This window comes from Papilio xuthus, unplaced genomic scaffold (genome assembly GCF_000836235.2).
Source record: "Papilio xuthus unplaced genomic scaffold, Pxut_1.1 DF824655.1, whole genome shotgun sequence".
NCBI lineage: Eukaryota > Metazoa > Arthropoda > Insecta > Lepidoptera > Papilionidae > Papilio > Papilio xuthus.
Window position 1 is genome coordinate 2,408,363 of NW_013533994.1, and position 21,237 is coordinate 2,429,599.

At 40.5% G+C, this 21,237-nt stretch overlaps 3 protein-coding genes across 4 annotated transcripts in view; 1 reads left to right on the top strand and 2 right to left on the bottom strand.

Annotated features, from left to right (window-relative positions):
* Positions 1-3,467: 3,467 nt before the first annotated feature.
* On the bottom strand, positions 3,468-4,737 carry LOC106127538 (MKRN2 opposite strand protein). Its single transcript, XM_013325634.1, has 4 exons — positions 4,419-4,737; positions 4,263-4,340; positions 3,950-4,157; positions 3,468-3,862 (listed from the first exon to the last, which is right to left on the bottom strand). The coding sequence occupies exons 1-4, from the start codon at positions 4,541-4,543 to the stop codon at positions 3,629-3,631; spliced, it is 645 nt and encodes a 214-aa protein (XP_013181088.1). The 5' UTR covers positions 4,544-4,737; the 3' UTR covers positions 3,468-3,628.
* Positions 4,738-5,683: 946 nt separating this feature from the next.
* Positions 5,684-13,986, top strand: eys (eyes shut). Its single transcript, XM_013325529.1, has 21 exons — positions 5,684-5,814; positions 6,995-7,143; positions 7,320-7,547; positions 7,638-7,751; positions 7,841-8,009; positions 8,485-9,385; positions 9,477-9,790; positions 9,866-10,055; positions 10,155-10,306; positions 10,388-10,524; positions 10,677-10,928; positions 11,007-11,186; positions 11,271-11,481; positions 11,549-11,706; positions 11,783-11,983; positions 12,143-12,328; positions 12,489-12,617; positions 12,691-12,849; positions 12,924-13,084; positions 13,251-13,539; positions 13,815-13,986. The coding sequence occupies exons 1-21, from the start codon at positions 5,684-5,686 to the stop codon at positions 13,976-13,978; spliced, it is 4,575 nt and encodes a 1,524-aa protein (XP_013180983.1). The 3' UTR covers positions 13,979-13,986.
* Positions 13,987-14,457: 471 nt separating this feature from the next.
* The window catches only part of mtgo (miles to go), a 44,989-nt gene continuing 38,209 nt past the window's right edge, over positions 14,458-21,237 (bottom strand). The window contains exons 2-6 of one of the 2 annotated variants that reach the window (XM_013325731.1): positions 20,964-21,162; positions 20,200-20,414; positions 19,895-20,049; positions 17,510-19,697; positions 14,458-17,361 (exon numbers count right to left, since the gene is read on the bottom strand). In XM_013325731.1, coding sequence (XP_013181185.1) covers positions 17,080-17,361; positions 17,510-19,697; positions 19,895-20,049; positions 20,200-20,414; positions 20,964-21,162 — 3,039 coding nt within the window. In that variant the 3' untranslated portion in view covers positions 14,458-17,079. The remainder of the gene's footprint in view (positions 17,362-17,509; positions 19,698-19,894; positions 20,050-20,199; positions 20,415-20,963; positions 21,163-21,237) is intronic. The other variant, XM_013325730.1, reaches the window with a different exon arrangement.

Here is a 21,237-nt window from a genome sequence, read left to right on the forward strand (position 1 = left end):
TAAAAATGCATTTTTATTCATCCGATAAAGATCTTGCATTTGCATTTTTAAAATTATTAATTTAATTTTTTTTCAAACAAAAATTGAGAAACAAAAATAATTCACAACAATGATCTAATTTTGATAAGAGAAAGAGGAAATATATTGTTTGTTTATTGGTATTAAAATATGCTCCCAAACTACTGAACCAATTTCAATTTTTTTCCACCGTTGGGAAGATATACTATCTTGGGGAACGTAGGCTGTTTATCATTAGATTTTTTAATTCAAAGCGGCGAAGTCGCGGGTATCGGCCGCAACTAGCAGATTCTTGCTGATAAAGAAATATTTTTTAGTCATAGCAGTTTCGAGCCTTTTTTTGTGACTGATTGCCACTGTTTGCCTTGAGGAGGCATTTACAGCTTCACCGGGCTTGAGGTGGCCGAGCGCAGATGGCACTTAGCCTAAACCTCGTTTAAGAGTAACTAAGCTCGAGGGCTCCCTCAGGAACCTCGGCTCGGGCCGTTACTTCGCTATTATTACCGGATTGGGAGGCCGCCGAGCTCTTAGGTCGCTTCGGTGGACGTTCCATAGAGTGACGGAACTCAAGGGTCCCCGAGAGGGGACCTCGGCTTGGGCTGTCACTCTGTAATATTACGACCACTTCGGAAAGCAGTTTCGAGCCTTTGCCGCCTGTGGTCTAACATTTTATAAAATTTTATATTTACTATGGATATCCACTATCGAAGCACCCGCGAACATCAAAATAAATAATTTTAATATGAATGTTTTTGCTGTGTAATTTCAGGGTTAAAGACAGAATTCAACCGTTTTTATTTGAAGTTCACTCGTGTGTTTTAAATTTAAATAAGATTATTTTTAATTAAATTAATTTTAAAACTCGTAAAATGATAAATAAAACCACTGATTTCATTTTTACAATCTTTTTATTTTCAATGTAGCACCTAGTAAATTTGTTTAGAAGATCCTCTTACAAAAACTGTTCCAAAAATTGTGGATAGTTCAGGAACCGACTTGCGACTACTTCTATAAACAAAAATTTATTACAAATATTATCAAATACTACGAAATAATAAAAAAAAACTATTGTTTATTTGAGCCTCGAGAAATTAAACCAAATATTAAACTATTTAAACTTTTAAAAATAATGAAATCGTTACACACAAATATCTTATTTATAATTAAATATAACGAATTTATTAAATAAATTAAAATATATAATGTACATAGATCTAATATTGTTATTTTTGGAAATATTCAGAGACGGAATGCTTTACAATGGATTTGCACTGAAATCGTGTGATACATTTCTCCAAATGTCGTCTCAAAATAAAATGTCTATAGAAAAAAAAAGTTATTAAAAACTTTAATTATACTAGGCATTTTTGTTTCTAATTTGCTATTTTATTAAAAACCTATATAATTCGGCAAGCATCAGTAATTAATACAATATAAAACAAATTAATATTACAATATTATTTTAGTTGTATGAAATGTATTGAAAAATTTAATGGACAATATTAGTTATAAATTTCAGTGTAAATTTTATAAAACCTATTTATCTAACATATATAGCAATGGCAGTACTATGTCAATATCCTACACGAGTCGAGCCCCTACCAAGGGGCTCCCCCCTAGCCGGGCCGTGGATATACTAACGTAGATGCCACGGTCCGGTTGGGCGTAGAACAGCGGGGTTTAGTGGGTAGTCCGGTCTTGTTCCCTGGCCGGGAGTCCCACACGAAACCGTCCCTGCTGCCCCCGCAGCACGGACGGCGAAGTGTATAAACGCATTCCCCGCGTTAACAAAAAAAAAAGTACTATGTCAATATTACGTAGTATCTATGGAAGTAGAAAAAATTATATATGAGAATTATCAAATATATGACAGACATATGAAATAAACTAATATATAAACGGTTAAAACACTCACATCTTACTAATATCACAAATGCAAATGTTTAGATGGATGGTTGTTTGTTTTAAGGTATCTACGAATATAGTCTGGAAGAACACATAGGCTACTAATTAAGTTTTTTTTTTAAATTTCGCGCGGACGGAGTCACGGTTTTATTTGTGACTGAGTAGTCACTGTTTGTCTTGAAGAGGCAGCTTCACCGGGCTTGAGGGCGCAGATAGCGCTAAGCCTGAACCTCGTTTAAGAGTAACAAGACTTGAGGGCTCCCTCAGGAGCCTCGGGCTGTCACTTCATTATTGTTACCGTATTGAACGGAGTCACGGGCGACAGCTAGAATTATATATTTGTCCGGTGTCGTTCAGTGAGCGAAAAGCAGCATCCGCAAAATTATACCAGTCTCACTCACCCTAATGAAGATCCCTCAATGGGCTTGAAACTTGAAAGTTGGTGCTGACACCGTATGAATATATGTTAGTGTTTTAGCAGTTTATGGATTAGTTTATATGGTTTGAATAAATTAATAGACATATAAAATGAAGTGAACTCTGTTATGATTATAATCTCACTAGGCATATTATAAACAGTATTTTGTTTATTGAAAGAATCTGATTACACAAGTCTTTGTCAGTAAAGTATAATATGTAAAAGTATAGAAAACGCGTAATTCCTACATACAATTCCTTTAATATTCAAGAAAGTGGACAGTATGTATTGAAGACATAGAAATTTCCTAAAACTAATGTTTTTATTAGAATTATTTCATACGTAAAACATATTACAGTACACAAAAAACTGAGATTTTGTCCTATTTTTTTTTAATATTTTCATGACACTCTAAAAATTAAACTTGTAACATTATAAGGAATTGTGTTCATCACTTGATTAATACAATTACTATGTATGTTGACTCATTCTTTTCAACTAAACAGTCAATTAAGCAAAATAATATTCAAAGAAATAATGATTCCTTATGAACATTTAGAAGACAAAGAAAAATATTTAAACTGCTTTTATTTTCATAAATTAGATAAAAAAAGCGGTTCAAATTAGTTAAAACCGGCTTTAACATAAACCTGGCAATGTACATATGTAAAATTAGCTTTAGTATTGTATGTACTATGTTGAAAGATTAATTCTAATAAAACATATGATAATTACACAAATATACTAATGGCATAACATGAGTTTTTGTGCAAGCATAGTCTATAGGCAAGGTGACAGCTAGGATATGTTACGTTTTAATATATAGAATCATCTTAATGTCTAAAAAATCATACATTTATTAAATATGTTATGTCATTTCTAGTTTACGTTTTTATAATAAACATGTGTCAAAAAAAATTATATAACAAAATATTGCAGTTATTCTGGCAAAATTTTTTCTTATCTTATTGGAGCAATTTTTTTTTTAATACAATATTTTAAGTGACTTGAATTGGCATAATTTCAAAATGTAAATCCAGTTAAAGTTAATAAATTTCTATAACACATAAATAATACTGATTTTATGAATACTTATTATAATAAATATAAATTATATTTTGGCAAGTAATAAAATTAAAAATTCACAAAAATTACATTGTTATCCAAACTAAAGTTAGAAATCATTTGGTTGGAAATAAATGCATTTCAATTCGATATTTTTTTATATTAACATCACAGACATACCTGAATAACTAAATATATAATAAATTATAAGGTCTGAAGTTATCATTGGCTTTGTATGAAGTAACTCTGTCGTTTCAATTGCCTATACAAAGAGATATACTTCCCCGCAGCTGAAGTTCTTGGAACTACATACTGTTTACAGAATAATTTTGGATCCTGAGCCTTCTCAGAAAGTTCACCGCACTCAAGAGCTCTCAAGAATGCCAGCACAAATGTAAAACAATTATGTCTCTCTTCATTATATCTATGAGCTTCCCAAAGAGGACTAGAGCTTATCTGTAATTTGAAATTGCTTTTAAATAACCAAATATTTTGGAATAGACACTCTTAAAATATTGCACAATAAATAAGTAAATAGCCCACCTTCAAGAGAACACTATCCCATATTTCATTCCACAATTCGTCAAATTGTTCCAGCATCAAACACTGGTCCCAGTGTGCGCTGTTGTCACAGTTGCTCCATTTCTTTGTCACAGGGTCAACACCCCAAATACCCTCCTCATTAAACTCAATGACACACCCGTGAGAGTTAGTGACCCCAATGTGCAAGTCTTGCGAGTTGTAGTAGTCACTGAAACATTTTCAGCTTAACTTAAGCAATTATGACTAAAGGAAATGACTCAACACATACATATCGTGTTAAATTAATACTTTTAAGAAATAAATTTATACTTACTTGAGAAAATCACCTTGAGTAGGCTTCATAACTATCGCTCTTGGATGTTGAGATGCTTTTACAAACGGATATGGAACACTGAAAAAGAAATAGGGCGCATAGCAACAAACTTTCTACGTCAATTATATGGTCTTTAGTTAACGTAAAACGACTTACCGGAACGGTAGAAGCTTGTAGTCATACCGATCAAGTTTTTGTTTGCAAACTGGGCATTGTTCCGGAATAATAGTACAAAAAACTTTGTGATCACAATGGTGGAAACAAAGGATACCCGGATCCATTTTAACACTCAAAATAACACAATATTATCAATTAAACCTTTATAAAATTATTGACAGAAATAATCTAAGGTTATTCAGGTCCACTTTAATATTAAGTATTTTATGACTATAACAGAATAATCGGCAACATAAAGGAACTAACTCTCGCTAACAATACTATTGTTCTACAATTCTACACCTAATTTCTACTTGCACCGTCTTAACTCGTTTGGCAGGACTTTTAAATAACGTTCATAACACAGACGAAAATGAAATTTTCAGTAAATTTGTTATTTTTCTCTATGTGTAGCTTAGACTTATTATTTCTTTTATGAGCTGTTTTAACAAAATTTTTGTTATTTGACCAATTGTGCCTCAAACAATTTATTATATTTAAGATATTGCAATATTTTATATATTTTTTTCAAAACAAATTACACCCAGGATTGGTTTTGAACGTACCTTTCAAGTTGCATCTAACATGACATTTGCCAACATATGATCAAGTTTAAAACATTTTCATTGGTTAGGCTGAGATTAAGTGTCTTGTGATTGGATGCCAAAGGACAATGAAATTATTGCTTAGAATGGCGGGAGAATTTAAAACATACCGCAAAAAGGAATCTGTGATAAAATGACTACCTAATAGATGAATATTTTATCAATGTGTAACTTAACACCTACATATGAAAAAAGTTTATTGAAATGATTGGATAATATTTTTCACAACAGGAATTGTAGAAATAAATAAAGGTTTTTCTTTAGTACAGAAAATATATTTTGTAGCAAGCAGTAATGAAAATTCTTTAGAAATATTCACTTTTAAGCTTAAGAGTTCAATGAATGTTCTGGACATTAGGATTTGGTCAATAAATTGTGTGTCGGTGTGTATTGTGTGTTTACGGGTTGCCATAGCAACGATTGAATTGATAAAAATCGACACCACACCTCGACCGTGAGACCTAGTTTATACTTGTGCCGAGTTTTGGACACATCGTTTGACTTAACATACAGCCTAATTTTACGTTTTTATATAGTGAAATTTGAATAATATTTGTTCTAAAATGTGTTTAGCAGTGATTAAAGCGTAATCGTTGATAAAATAGAACACAGAATAAGTAATGTGCTTATTTAAATAAGTTTGTTTTTTGATATACCATAATGTTTCTCAAGAATGATTTAGAATTTCGAGCGTTGTGTTGGACGCTAGCACTCATACCAGTGGTGTCTGCTGGCATCGCTTGCCTCAGCAACCCGTGTCTGCACGGCATATGTATCGATGACCTCAACAGGTAATTATTTTTGCAATAGATATTAAGTACATTTTTTAATATTAAGAATATCTTGCAAACGAACTATAACAAATGTTATAGGTAACAACACTTTTAAGGGAAATTTCACATAAAATGCCATAAATTACAACTTCTGAGTCACAAAGGGTTGTGGAACCCTTCCCTATAAAGTAGGTCATCTTATTATGTATAAAAAGCAATTTTAAAATGACTTGGAAGCTATTTGACTTACTTTATTTATTTTAAAATGTCAGATAAAAATTACTTGTATGTTATAAAAATTATAAAGGGGATGAACAAATTTGATATGGAGATTTAATATGTAAGAAACATTTGTTAGGTTGATGTAATCGAACAAATTATTTTTTTTCGTCCTAATTTTTTTAATCCTAATCTGTAATTGCCATGTTGAAACATTTAAAAAAAAAAATTATCGCTGAATGTAGGTTAAAGTATTAAGGTTGAACAGCTTAAAAAAATTGAATACTGTGGTGAACACGCAAAATTGAATGATTTCGATGATGATTTTTGATGTACTTGGTTGTAGTCCATAACCCAATCCAAATAAAAAGTGTATAAATGTGTGTATGTAAATGTTAACTCTTAAAAATTTAATTTATTTAAAAATATTTTGTTTTTCCAAATGTAACGAAGTACTTTAAGTGGATAATCTATATTGGAGGGTGTTAACACGTATACAATTTAGTACTTACCCTGGTTTGTAACCAAAGAATCCGAGATAGTGCGGTACACGATGTAACTTTAGAACAACTTTAGTGTAACTTAATACAGGATTATCCGGGCATCAATACAATAGCTTAGTGTTTCCATCAGTCGGAAGTGTTATATTTAATTTATCATAGTCTTCCCGTAATGTGGAACACAAAATTAAAGGCTATTTCTGTCTTTTTAACCAAGTTTCTGACAGAAGTTGTACACAATATCGTAATCTATAGGTACAAAATATTCTAGAACTAAAATCCTCTGTTCTTTTTTTCAAAAATATTGAGGTTTGGCAGGAAGGTGTTCCACAATTTTATTCTTATAGACTAAATAGACTAGATATATATATATATATATTTGTACAGAAGGGCCCAGCAGCACACGTACGAAGCGATTTGATATATGCTGTGCTGTTTGGGCAAACCGATTGAGGTTAGGTTACATTGTTATATTTCAGTACCTACATGTGCTACTGTATAGATGGGTACACTGGTGTACACTGTCAAACCAACTGGGACGAATGCTGGTCGGGTCCCTGCCAGCACGGCGGCACCTGCCTTGACGGCATCGCCTCTTACAACTGCACATGTCCTGAAGGATTCATTGGTAATTATCTACTATATACAAGTTAATTATATGAAAAAAATCTTTGATTATCAACCAAAAATCTGATTAACTGTACTCCTATGACACTCAGGGGACCCCTCTCACTTGTCAAAATCGGTATAGTCACCCCCAAACTCCTTGTTTAAAATTATGTTAATAATGCTTTCTTCTTCAAGGTGATAATTGCGAGACGAATTTCAATGAATGTGAATCGAACCCATGTCTAAACAACGGTACATGTATCGACATGACGAACGAGTATGTCTGCCATTGCATGCCCGGCTTCTCCGGTGACCATTGCGAGGTGGACGCCGCGGTGTGCGATGGTGACGAGGTGCGATGTCACAACGGTGGACAGTGTGTTGAAGGACCTGGGTATAAGTTTTATTGTAGGTGCTCGCCAGGTCAGTGTCATATTATTATTGTTAACATCCAGCTACTGCTTTGAAGCTTATTTATTTTTGACACATTTTCATCTTTGTATCTTTGTACAGGCTGGGCGGGTAAGTTCTGTGAAGATCAAATAGACGAATGTGAATCTAATCCATGTCAAAATGGAGGAATGTGTATTGATATACACGCGGATTATATGTGTGCTTGTGCTTATGGTAAGCAACATATTTATTACAGTTCAATGAATTATGGACTTTAAGTTTATGAATCTGAGTTTAAATTTGGCTAAACTCTATATTTGCAGGATTCACAGGTAAAAGTTGCGAAGTTCAGATAGAGTTCTGCGATGATAATTCTTGCAGCAATGATGCTTTGTGTGTTGTGGAGGACGACGTTAGAGTTTGTTATTGTGTACCCGACTACCACGGGGAAAGATGCGAATTGCAGTACGATGAATGTTTACTCGGACCAAGGTATGATGCTAGAAATTTCAATCATCAAATACGTATATGAACTAAAAAAACTATTTTATATCTTAACTAGCTGTCATCCGCGACTCTGTCCGCGCGAAATTAAAAAAAAAACTTAGTGTTCTTAGCGTAGCCTATGTGTTCTTCCAGACTATGCTCTACATCTATGTTAAATTTCATCAAGATCCGTTGAACCGTTCATGAGATACCTTCAAACAAACATTCATCTAAACATTTGAATTAATAATTATTATTCATTTATTATCCTTATTTTTAATATATTACATTTCATATAAAAAATAAAAAAAATATACAAAAAATATTAAAAATAGAGCACCACCGGCTGCGGAGTCCCATAACACAAACAAACCACTGGTCAGGGCTGCAGAGACAGGAACCTTCTAACGATGCGCGCGGTTTCTAGGATAACTGCCTTTAACTAAACTAATAATATTAATAAGATTTATTTAATTTTCAGATGTATGAATGGCGGTACTTGTATAGATGGAGTTGATAACTTTACCTGTTCCTGTCCACCGAATCTTACTGGCACGTTATGCGAATGTCTAATTATAAATGAGGATCATATCGATTGTGAATATGTTAGTCCTACAACATTGTATAATATAACAGCGTCAGTGCACACTACAAATACTGAAAAAATAACTACAGAAGTTATTTCAACTGTTCCAACAACGATTAACAATACTTCAAATGACTTGACATCTCAAAGTGAACCTTGGACCACTACTATAGTAGATTTTACTTCAAGTACAGAAGCCATATCGCAAGCAATAGGTGAAAAAACAAGCAGACAAGAAACAACTACACTTTCATATTCAAATACATCTGAAACCGAAGAAACTACGACAAGTACTACTGAAGTTTTCACATTAGTACCACAAACACAAAAAACTATAAGTTCGGAGGATTTTAAAACAGAAAGTACGTGTAAAGACACTTGCGATAAAGTACCTGAACATACTTTAACTACTTTCAGCGAACTTGAAGCGACATTGTTCAACAATCAGACATCAATAGCAGTTACATATCCAACAAAAGTAACCACTGAATCCCAAAATCAAACTACAACAGAAATAACTACTTTAACTTCTACGGAATCAACAACTAAAACTACAATTGAAGATATAACAATTCCAACAACGATTTCAAACAAGATAGATACTACAGAAAAAATGTTCACAGATGTACCAACAGAATATTCATCAACAGATGCTTCTGCTTATACAACTGAATCAGTTGAAACCACAACATTATTTGATAATGCAACTCACGTTTACACAACTGTACAATCAGAATGCACAGACTCCATTTGCAACAACCACGGAAGCTGCGCCAATACTATACACGGTATTAGAGTAAGTAAGCATTTTCACAACTTCTATAAAACTAATATCTTAATACTTTGTAACAGTAAAACAATTTTCAATAATTTTGTGTTATTTCAAGTGTCATTGCTTATTCAACTATGGAGGAAGATTCTGTGAAGAGAAATTAAGAATAACAACTGCTGCTTTCGGAGGGAATTCATATATAGTACATCGTTTAATCAACACAACATCGATTAGTATAGAATTCAGTGCAAAAACATTAATCACCGATGGTCACATAATGCACGTAGATATAGCTAGTGGGGCGTACATGGAATTATTTTTAAATTCAGGATTATTAAAATTTAAATTTTCTTGTGGCTACCAAACAATGCTATTAAGTGAATTAAAAACTTATGTCAACAAAGGATATCAAATGAAGATAGAAACAAGGTAAGGTAGAACAAAGATTAGTGATGTACGAGTTTTATTTTTAATACCCACAATTCTATTCTATTCTGTTCTCAGATTAGATTTATATTTAAATCAGCAACAATGTAATGCAACTCTTCATTTGAACGATACAGTCGCGATGAGCGGTGGACAGATTGCTAATATAAGTATAGTAGACCATGATATTATGCTATATTTCGGTATTGTACCTGACAGTAATTATACCAATAATAAACCTTTTATTGGATGCATTAAAGATTTGAAGGTAATTATGAAAAAAATAGTAAACGAACTATATGATTTTATATTCAAAGTTTGAATGTTACAAATTGCATTCTTCAATATGGCTTTGACTATTTGTTAGGTAAATAACAAGAGTCGGGAAATATTTGGTGAAGCATTTAATGCTGGCGAAGTGACAGAATGTTCGTCTCTGTCGTGCTTGTCTGGACCCTGTCTCAATGGCGGAACTTGCAATGACCAAGGTGATGGTTACTCTTGCTCTTGTGCTAATGGGTATGTTAGCTATTTCACAATTTGAAACGTTGAATTGTATAATTTTATTCCTATACCTAACCGCTTTTAATATTTTTATAGTTGGATGGGAGAGAACTGCAAGGAGTCAATTTGTGAACACAACCCGTGTGAATCTGGAGGCAGCTGCGTCAGGTACCCGGGGAGCGGGTTCCTTTGCCTTTGTCCATACGGCAAACACGGCATCTTTTGCGAATATAGTAAGATATTGTTATTTATAACTAAACGAAAATTTTGCATCAAATTACTCGATTTAGTCCTTTCCTGAGGTTTAATTTTAAAGGACAACCTTTTTTTATATCATCCGTTTCAGGAATTTCCTGTTTCATTTTGTGTCGTCTCTGTTTATCAGATGTTGAGATAACCAGGCCGTCGTTAGCGCCAATCGCTCCCGGCGTGTCCTCGTACTTGGTGTACCCGCTGTCGGCAGCCGCGCTGAGCTCGGAGCGCTTCGAGCTGCGTCTCCGCTTCCAGACGGCCGACATGGACCAGATCGCGCTACTCGCCTTCGTGGGCCAGAGCGGCCGGCACGGATCTCGCTCCCAACACCTCGCACTCACCTTCGTTAAGGGCTATCTCATGCTCACATGGAATATGGGCAACGGTAATAAACTGTAAAGTCATTTAAAAACAGACAGATTTTTTAGAATGTTGACGTAAATTAATGTGGTTGAACTGCTAGGTCCTCGTCGGGTGTTCACATCGCGCGCGGTGGGCGTGCGGCGCGGCGGGCATGCGGTGCGCGTGTGGCGGCGCGGGCGCAGCGCCGGCATCAGCGTGGACGGCCGCCACAACGTCTCCGGCAATGCGCCCGCTCCGCCTCAGCACGACAAGATGACCTTACTGCCTTATTTATATATTGGTATACCTAACTTTTAGCCAACAGATATCTGCTGGATATAACCTAACCGTGTTTCATCTTTCTTTGACGAGGTCTTTGAATTAGGTGGTCATCCGTCATTTAACTTCGCGGAATTGCCGCACGACCTGCCGCTGCACAGCGGATGGCGCGGGTGCGTGTGGGACGTGAGCGGGCAGGCGGCGGGCGGGCGCGCGGCTGCCGGCCGCGGCGTGGGCCAGTGCGGCGTCGCCCAGTGCACCGCCAGCTCCTGCAACGCACCGCGGGGACTCTGCATACACTCGCCAGCTACTTACGGGTCAGTTATACCAGAGAGACATGTAACCGGCTATATGGTATAGGTTTATGAGTGTTCATAAATGCAGATGCATCTGTAACGAGGGGTGGTTCGGGCCAACTTGCGCAAGCGCGCAACCGGCGTGTGGGCCGCGGTCGCGCTGCCGCGGCAACTGCGTGCTCAGCGGGGATGGACGTGCTCATTGCGACTGCCCCTACGGCATGACCGGCGAAAACTGTGAACATGGTCAGTGTGCATTAAATTTATAGTCAAGTTGTTAAAATTTCCCACCGGAAAAGTTTAATATTGTTATCTTTTTCAGACGTAATTCCAATAGACGTAATGTTCAGCGGCGTGAGATCGTACCTGCGACTGCTACCGCGGTCTATATCCAGCGTCAGTTTGTCTCTGGAGGCGGAAATAAAGCCGGACAAGGAGCGCGGCTTGCTCATTCTGGTGCAGACGCCTCACTTCTACACGGCGCTGTCATTGCAAGGCGGTCTACTGGAGTACCGATGGACAGGTGAAGTAAAGGAACATTGAGAATACATTGAATTGCAGAATTACATAAGCATTGTGTGAAATGCTTACGGCTTTCTCTACCATGATGTGGATTTAATTTTTATTTTAGATACTGCAGTGTATTGCTAGTATTTAATTTATCTTAGTGTGTTATTTTCAGATCGTCTGTCGGGTCTGACGTCGCTGGTGCGCAGCGGTGTGGTGGCGGCGTTGCGGCGGTGGCAGCGCGTACGTGCCGGTCGCTATGCCGCACGTCTCTACGTGTGGCTGGACGGCGCGCTCAGCACAGAGCCAATGCTCGCACACGCATACCCTCACACCGCCAGCGACGCTGATATCCTCATAGGTAACCTTTAGATTATAAGTGTAAAGCTTTGAAATCGTAGAAGGTAGGGACCGACAGTATTCTTTGTTCCCTATTGAATCTAATTTTGAATTTACTAAGTACCTTTTACAAACTTTGAGGCGCACTATACATACGTTATTAATATGAATTGTTTACGCAGGTGGTGCACAAGATTTATCAACGGTGCCATTTGATGCAATGTCGGGACCTCCCGAGTCGTATTCGGGCTGCATTAGACACCTGCACGTCAACAACGTTCCCTTGCCTTTGGACCAACAGAACATACGAGGTGAGTCTATCTAGCCTTCAGATGTATAATAGTTGATGTCAATGGAAGGTTTTTACATCTTTTTACTTGGTAGACGGTCGCAATGTGGGCGCGTGCGGAGGCGCTGCGTGCGAGGGCGGACGCTGCCGGCGCGCCGCGTGTGACCCGGCGCGTTGCCGCGCACCACACGGTCATTGTCGGCGCTCGCGCTGCGTCTGCGCCGCGGGACGCGCCGGTGAACACTGCCAGACGCGTGTGTATCTTCAAATAGTTTCATGACAACTAAGGAAAGTTGTTAGATATCTTTATTGAAATGTTCTTGTTCAGATATCAATATAACGATTCCACAATTTGGAGGCGACTCGTTGTTGTCATTGCCGAGACGACAGTTGCGACCTCGTGAGCAGCGCCTCGCCGCCGCCGCCACACACCTCGCCCTCAACTTCACCACATCAGAGCCAAGCGGACTACTACTATGGATAGATATGGTAAATGTAACACTACTAACTGTCGCCCGCGACTCCGTCCGCACCGAATTAAAAAAAAACTTAATTATTAGCCTATGTGTTCTTCCAGACTATACCAAATTTCAACCAGTTCCATCAAAACTTTCCTGTTTATAATATTAGTAAGATTAAATACTTTTGTGACCAGGGTATTGACTATCTCGGTATCGGTATGGAAAATGGATACATAAAGTTGGTTTGGTCCTTGCATTGTGACGTCACAGAAGTGGTGAAGCAAGATGAAAAATCTTTACCAATCCGACCTCGAAGACTTTCAAGAATTCTTCCAAACGTCGGCTTTCTAGCTGATGGCGAGTGGCACAAGATTGTACTGGAGTTTGGAAAGAAAAATATCACATTGACCGTCGACAAACATCTAGCGTTCATAGAGGAGTCTTGTGAAAGGGACCAAACTAACAATGTGGACTTGTTTATAGGTAAGAAACATTTTATTTGGTAATACAAACGATATTTTCGTAGTACATATTAATAAAATTAGAGTATCTGTATATATCTGTTGATAATGGAAGTCAATATTTATCTGTATATCTGTACGCATTTATTCTGGAAAAAACTCTGGATCGGTGAGACTGATTTTGAAGGGAAGTTAGGTTACTTTATATTACGATATCCGAGACTCGAATAAACAATAATGTCATGACTTTCTAATTAAAGTGAATATATTTCTAATATATCAAGTTTTTGTATGCAGGTGGAGTAAACGAAGAAGATAATCCAGCTGTGAAAACAATATTTCCGCAAAACTTTAAAGGATGCATCGATCAGATATCAACCCGCGAGGACTCCTTCATTACAAACTACTCTGAGTTCTACAGCGAGAACGTTAACTCGTGCCAACTCTTTCCGACTAATTAATTTCATATACGTGTTCCTCCAGATCCACCTACAGATGTTCATTCATACATAATGTCATTTTTTATTGTAAATGACAACACTTAGGCTACCTCAACAAAAGCTCTGGAGGTTTTTTCGCCTCACTGTTGTGGTTAGATTTACATCTATGCCACAAACCAGGTATTTGAAAATGTATGCCCCAGTTAGACGAAACATGTTTCATATTGTTGGATTAATAATCTCATTCATTTGTTTTTCATTCATATTTTATTCTACACGTCAAAAAAAATTAGCTCCTAAAAGTGGATTTGTTCAACGTTAAATAAGTAATTTGTTTGTATACTTAGTGTTAAGATGCAATACTCAGAGTACAAACATTTTCTAGTCAAATTTTAGTAACACTTCTAAGATATTTTATATTAGGCGAACTATTGATCTTTTAGGTTAAATGTTGTGGGTTTTTAGATAAATAAAAATAAAATTCATCATACACAAAATATAGTTTTATTGATATATTCATGTTTAATAAATTGTATACATAACATCATCAAATATTATATTATAAACATATACATTTCGTTATACGTTACTAATTCAAACACAAATACAATATGAGATGTTATCCCCGTTAACTATATCTGATTAATGTTAGACACGAAGTGCGGGCGCGGCGACCGGACACAAAGCTCTGCTCGTCCACCTCTCCTCTCCTCTCTTCTCCTCGCCTATCTCCCTCTTCCATCTATGTACATCTCTCTCCGATCCATACAAAAGCGACACGAACGCACATTAAGTCGTAGAGTTTATGTTAGGCCTATTTACAGTGGAATAAAGTTGGAATGCTTGACTGCAGCGCGACACAGCTTGCCTTTACGACATTGTACAACACGATAAACTTAGGAACATAGAGTCCTTTACTGTTACAACACGACATCCAACATCGATACAAATTCTAAATAATAAATATTACATACAATAAGCCGTATAAATAAATAAATCGTTCATTGCACATCGTTAATTTAAAAAAAAAACAATTTATGCGACGGCCCCGCCAACCGCCGTCAGCTGCGATGTCAGGGACGAAGTGAATCTCTCTACGAAACGTTGCAACACTTTACATCAAATATATCATCGATAAGCAAGAACGTAGGAATGTCTCTAATAACAGTAATAAACATAAAAATAGAAAATAGGACAAGCGGATCACAGAAGTAAATATTATATATTTACGAAGTAATTAAGCCTAGAAGTGGTGCGCTGCGACGCGCGTCCTGGACGCGGCCGCGCGCGCGACGGCGCCGGCGGACATCGAATGCGATAAGGCCTATGTGTAGTAACAATATCGTTATATACCATATACTATCATTGTTGACACTGACACATCTTCATAAAACTCTTTAAAATATTAAGAACATCGAAATCTAAATTATATATCCCATATGCAATTACGTGCTAAACGCCCTCCAAGCAAATGAATACATGACATTTCACTTATCTACTTTCAAATTATTTAATTTAAAATTATATTTAAATCGAACTCATTTAACAATTATTATATAAATCTATAAAATAACAATTACGAGAGTGGGATGTGAGCGCGTCCGAGCGGCGGGCATCGCGGGCGGCGCGGGCGGCGCTGCCGGCTCGGCGGCTGCACTCTATGCCGGGTGGTAACAATCTCATTAAATTCATAATCTCTACATTTAATAAACAAATTACACTACATTACATAATTTCATTAATAAAAAGGTCATGTCCTATTGATTAAAAGAACAGCTAAAATCGATCATACGCTGATTCGTTACGTCATTAAAAATGATTAATCGGAATATAAAATGATTTGTATAGAATAGCATTAGACACGGGGCGTGCCCGGCGGCTGCGTCACTACGACCGGCGACTTCGACACGGTGTAAAGCATTAAAAACGGAAAATAAAAACAGAAAGCATATATTTTTGTAAAATCAGTCTCATTCGCATAAGGAAGTGATCACAGCACACACACTGGAAACTCGTTGCGGAGCGAGGGGCCACGACCCTCTAACAAAAGACTAATAATAGAGCACCACATGGTCGCTAACTCGCTACACTTAATAAACCTGATAAAAAACATGCAACAGACTAATTGAAAATTTCATTATAAAAATATCAAATGTATGAGAGACATACGGAGCCAAGGTTTTCGATGGAGGTACACGTATTATTAAAAATATAAAATACATATAGTCGGATACAAAGCACGTCACAATTCCCATCGGATATAACATAATGCTAAAGGAAACGATCAGTTCACAGAATAGACTAGATACATAGAGTAAATACAGCGGGACAAACGGGAAATGTGACATAAGTTTACGCAATGGCTTTAGAGTTGTGAGCGCCGAGTGCCGCCACATTGTACGTCAAATACATACATTTTTCGAAAAAATAATTTACATGAAATAAGCAAGACAGCATTACTTCGTGCCAATATCTCATCTCTGATGCAATTGACTACTTATTATATACAATATAAATAACATTTAAGGTACTTTTCAATATGGTGCAAAAAAGGAAGAATAATATTTGTACAAAATAAAATGATTAGCTGTCAACATTGAAGAAATGAATTAATAGCAATAAAAATTCTGTTCCCATCCATACATACATATAGAAATACACAATTGAGGATACATTGTCAATATCTAGATTTAACTATTAAAATATAAATGTGTAACACGCTCCTTACGCAAATACCTAGAGCGCAGAAACGTAAATAGACAAAATTCGTAATATGAAAAAACATTCATCTCATCATCATCATCTCGTGAAGGCCGTCACTCGCCGTCGCGGCCGCCGACTGGCATGCGATGTCTCTTTAACCAAACCTGCTTGCATTTTACGCTTATGTATAACTGACTTACTACACTATTTCATGCGCGTAAAAATATGTTACAAAAATTCAAGTACGAATCGTGTAAGTTCAAAAGAGAAAGTCAGCAGCATCGCTTGCCGTCGGCGACCGCACAACGCTATCCTACTTTGGAGCTCGATAGAGTGTTAATGTGTCGCGCGGTAGGAACCGCGCGACGGAACCGTCATATGGTGGCGAGGGCCCGAGGTCGTGCCGTTGCTAATGCCCGTCACGGCTGCGGATCCACGAGGCGCTGGACCACCATGGCCACCAGCACGGCCAACAGCAGGAAGCCGGCCGCCATGAGCAGCGCCATGCGGCGCGGGGAGAGAGCGCGCGCGGGCTTGGCGCGACGAGGGCGCGGCGCGGCGGCCGGCACTGGCACCAGCACGCGCGCCACCGGAGACCACGCGCCCGCCAGCCCGCCGCGCACCGCGCACGCGCGCAGCAGGTACTCCGCGCCCGGCTCCAACTCGTCTACCGTGAACTGCGTCTCGCGGCCGGCGTACACCTGCACAGACACGCTCACTATAGAATATTTCGCAACAGTTACATAATAAATAATAAACTAAAATCTATAAAATAAAACCTTACAGTTATCTTTAATGTTACAGATATCTTAAATGTTCAATGGCAATAAATCGTAATCTGGCACTTGCCTGTTTGAAGACGGCGTCCTTAGCGCGGGCGCACTGCAACACGTATTCTGCGTCTTCTAGCGTGTCCCAGGCGACGGCGGCGCGACGCGGCGCCAGCACCAGCACGGTGGGGGGGCGAAGCGCGGGCGGTGGTGCCGGCGGCGTGGTGGCGGTTACTACGTCGCCCCACGAGCCGCGTCCACCGCGGTCGTCGCTTGCGCGGATTCTGAAGCTGTATGTGGTGCCCTCGCGGAGTTTCTTCACCTTGCAGCTGCGCGCCGAGCCGCGGTATACGGGCCGGAACTCGCCATTGCCGCGCATCTCCACGCAGTACAACGCGCCCTCCCCACGGCTGTCCCATTCCAGCTTGATGTAATTGTGGACGAGCTGGGCGCAGCGTAGGTCCGGGGGGGCGGGCGGCCGCGGCCGCGTCGCCGCCTGCGCCTCCTCCGACCAGTCGCCGAGGCCGAGCTCGTTGAGGGCTGCGACGCGCACGCGGTACGTGGTGTCGGGCCGCAGACCCTCGACGACTTTCTCCGGCGTCGGTCCGTCGGTTTCGAAATCGGACTCGTCGACTTGCACCCGGTAACCTAAGATTTCGGCGCCGTGGCTTGCGGGGCAGCGCCAGTGGAGGCGGAGGCTTTCCGCCGTCGCCTCGTGTTTTATCCCCGTCGGCGCCCCCGGCGGAGCTCGAGGCGTTAAAAGGTCCCGGACGCCGGACCAGGCGCCACGCCCGGCCGAGTTAGTAGCGCAAACTCTGAAGAAATAGGGCGAGAACGGTACCAACTTAGACACTATGCACGCCGTCTCGGGTCCTCGATACACTTCAGTGAAGGAGTCGTCCATGTTGGTGAGGCTCATTTCGAGTCGGTAATCGGCGATGGGCGCGCCGTTGTCTCTGGACGCGCGCCACTCGAGGCGGATCGTTCGCGCATTTTCGATGTAGGCGACGGGCGTCTCGGGCGCATCTGGCGGAGCGGGCGCCGTCGAGAAATGCAGAGCGGGCGACGGCAGGCCCGCGCCCACTTTGTTGCAGGCGACCACCCAAAGGCGGTACTCACAGCCGGGTTGGAGCTCCCGGACGGTACATTCGCTCTCGAGCGCCGAATGCACGGTGCGTACGATGCCGTCCTCGCCGACGATCTCCGCCCTGTATTCCGTAAGCGGGGCGCCTCCGTTGCAGTCGGGCGGTCGCCACCGCACCGACACGAGCGTGGCGCGCGGCTCGGCCACCACTTCGGGCGCGGAGCAAGCTCCCGGACAGGTGGCTTCCGTCGTGATAGTCTCGGCGGCGGACCAGTCGCTCTCACCGGCCACGTTGGCGCAGCGCACGCGCGCTCTGTACTGGATGCCCGGCTGCAGGCGATCGCAGTGCGCCTCCCTCTCGGCTCCGTTATACGCCGACTGATATCCTTCTCCTCCGTCGATTTCCAAAGTGTAATTTTCGACGGCCGCCCCTCCGTCGTCGGTCGGCGGCTCCCACCTGAGTCGGAATGCTCGCGAATGTATTTTACCTTTCGGCGTCGGGCGACCGGGAGCTCCGGGCCTCTCGGGTAGGGTCCGATACGTGACCTCCTGCGACCACGGGCCCTGACCGTCGGCGTTTTCGCATCTTAATCTGAATCGATAATCCGAGGCGCGACGAAGTGCGGTGCAAACGTAGGAGCACTCTGTCCCGGTGTAGATGGGAAGGAAGCCGTGTCCGCGGGCAACTTCGTCCATCTGCAAGGTGAACTCCTCGTCGGCCTGGCGCTCCCAGGCGAGTGCGAGGCTGTCGGCGGCGGCGTCACGCAGGAGGGGGGGCGCGGGCGCGGGCGGCGGGGCGCCCAGGGTCCAGCCGACGAACTCGTCGCTCCACTCGCCGCGGCCGCACTCGTTGACCGCGGCGATCCGGAATCGGTAGCACGTCTGCGTGCGCAGGTTGTTGACTGTGTGCTGGCGCGTGCGGGGATGCGTCACCTCCGCGAAGCCCTCGCCGGCGTCCATCTCGAGGACGTAGTGCAGGATGCGCGCGCCGTTGTCGGCGGGGGGCGACCAGCGCAGCAGGAGCGAGGTGCGGGCGCGGTTGGCGAGGCGCGCGGGCAGCATGCGGCCGGGTGGGGCGGCCGGAGCGCGGAAGGTGGCCGCCTCGCTGGCGGCGCCCGTCTGCTCGCCCGCGCGGATCTGCAGGCACACGGAGTATTCGCAGCCGGGCCTCAAGTCTCGCACACTGAAACGACAAAGTTCTCATATTCATCAAAGTAGAAGACGGAAATGTTTCGAACTGCAAAGATTAATTGTCTAAACATCATGATATTTTTATGTATTATTGATTGTAATAATAATCGAAGTATGGATCAAACAGTCAGAAGCAAGCCAAACAGAAAGCTTTTAAATAAGACAATATACGTAAATAGAAACACAAACCGGCATGACAACGATGGTCCACTGTAGATGGCTTTGTATCGACCTCTGTCGCCCAGAAGAAGTTCGTAGGTCAATTCCACGTTAGGCAAGGAGACCCCTTCAGGCAACGGCGAGTTCCATTGCACTAAAGCACTCGTAGGCGTTATGTCGCTAACCTAAAAAAAATATTTTTTTTCGTTAAAAATATTTTAACAATATATTTTTAGTATGTCAGATTGCCAGATGTAATTTCTCCATGAATGCACTAATTACTTTAAACTTATAGTAATATTCTAAGTCAGCACTTTTAATCAATGTCAAATTACCTGTGGAGTCCGTGTAGCAGACAGGAGGTCAAGAAATGCTTGGGTATCGTTGTCATCGTCCCCTTGCACGGAGGCGCCAGCCGAGGAGCCCTCCCCCTCGGACCAGGCGCCGGAGGAGGCGCCCCCGCTGCCACTGCCGCCACCACTGCCACCACCGCGGCCGTTCAGCTCTTTACGCGGCGACAGAGATGGTGTACTGGCACCGGAGTTCATTTCTGACATAATACATAAAGTACTTTTATTATCAGTCTTTTAAAACCAAATATACCAAACACACTTAAAAAAATGAAAGGAAATTGAAAAACAACTTTGTAAAGTGTAATAGATTAAAAAGCTTTACAAGAGAATCAGAGTATTATAAAAAGGAATAATATTAATGTTTTACAATTTTTGGAATTTTTATGTTTTAGTTGAATTTGTTAGTTTATATTTTCAATAAATAAAAGTATTCAGTATTAAACATTGAAATTAAAAAAATTAAAAAATCTATATGCCAATACATCAGCGGAGACAACAAAAAAAATCCTCCCCTTTTTATATGGTTATTGTATCTATTATATGTAAACTGTATAATAATCACCTAATATATGAGAAAAAGCAAATAAACACAAACATACTATGAGCTCAAATAATTCTGATTCTGCAGATACACCAAGATTCCTGACCATATATTAATGACAGTTTCACATAAATGAATATTATACATATATATTCATAGTACTAAATAATATATAGTACTAGATATATATTGTAAAATTACTCACCAACACCATTATTCCTGTTGGTCTGTTTCCGCTCCAGCTTCTGCTTGAGTTTGGAATACTGTCGCTGTGCACGCTCATCCTTCTGGTATACAGGCGGTGGCGGCGAGTGCTGCATGTGATGCGCCGGCACATGGTGGTAGTGCGTCGGGTAGCCTGCACCGTAGAAATGCTGAGGCCCTCCCGCACCATTCGTAGGACCCTACAACAAAACATAATATTTTGAAGATTGTACACAATTTCTTATTTATTATCGCAAAGCATCAACATAAACAGT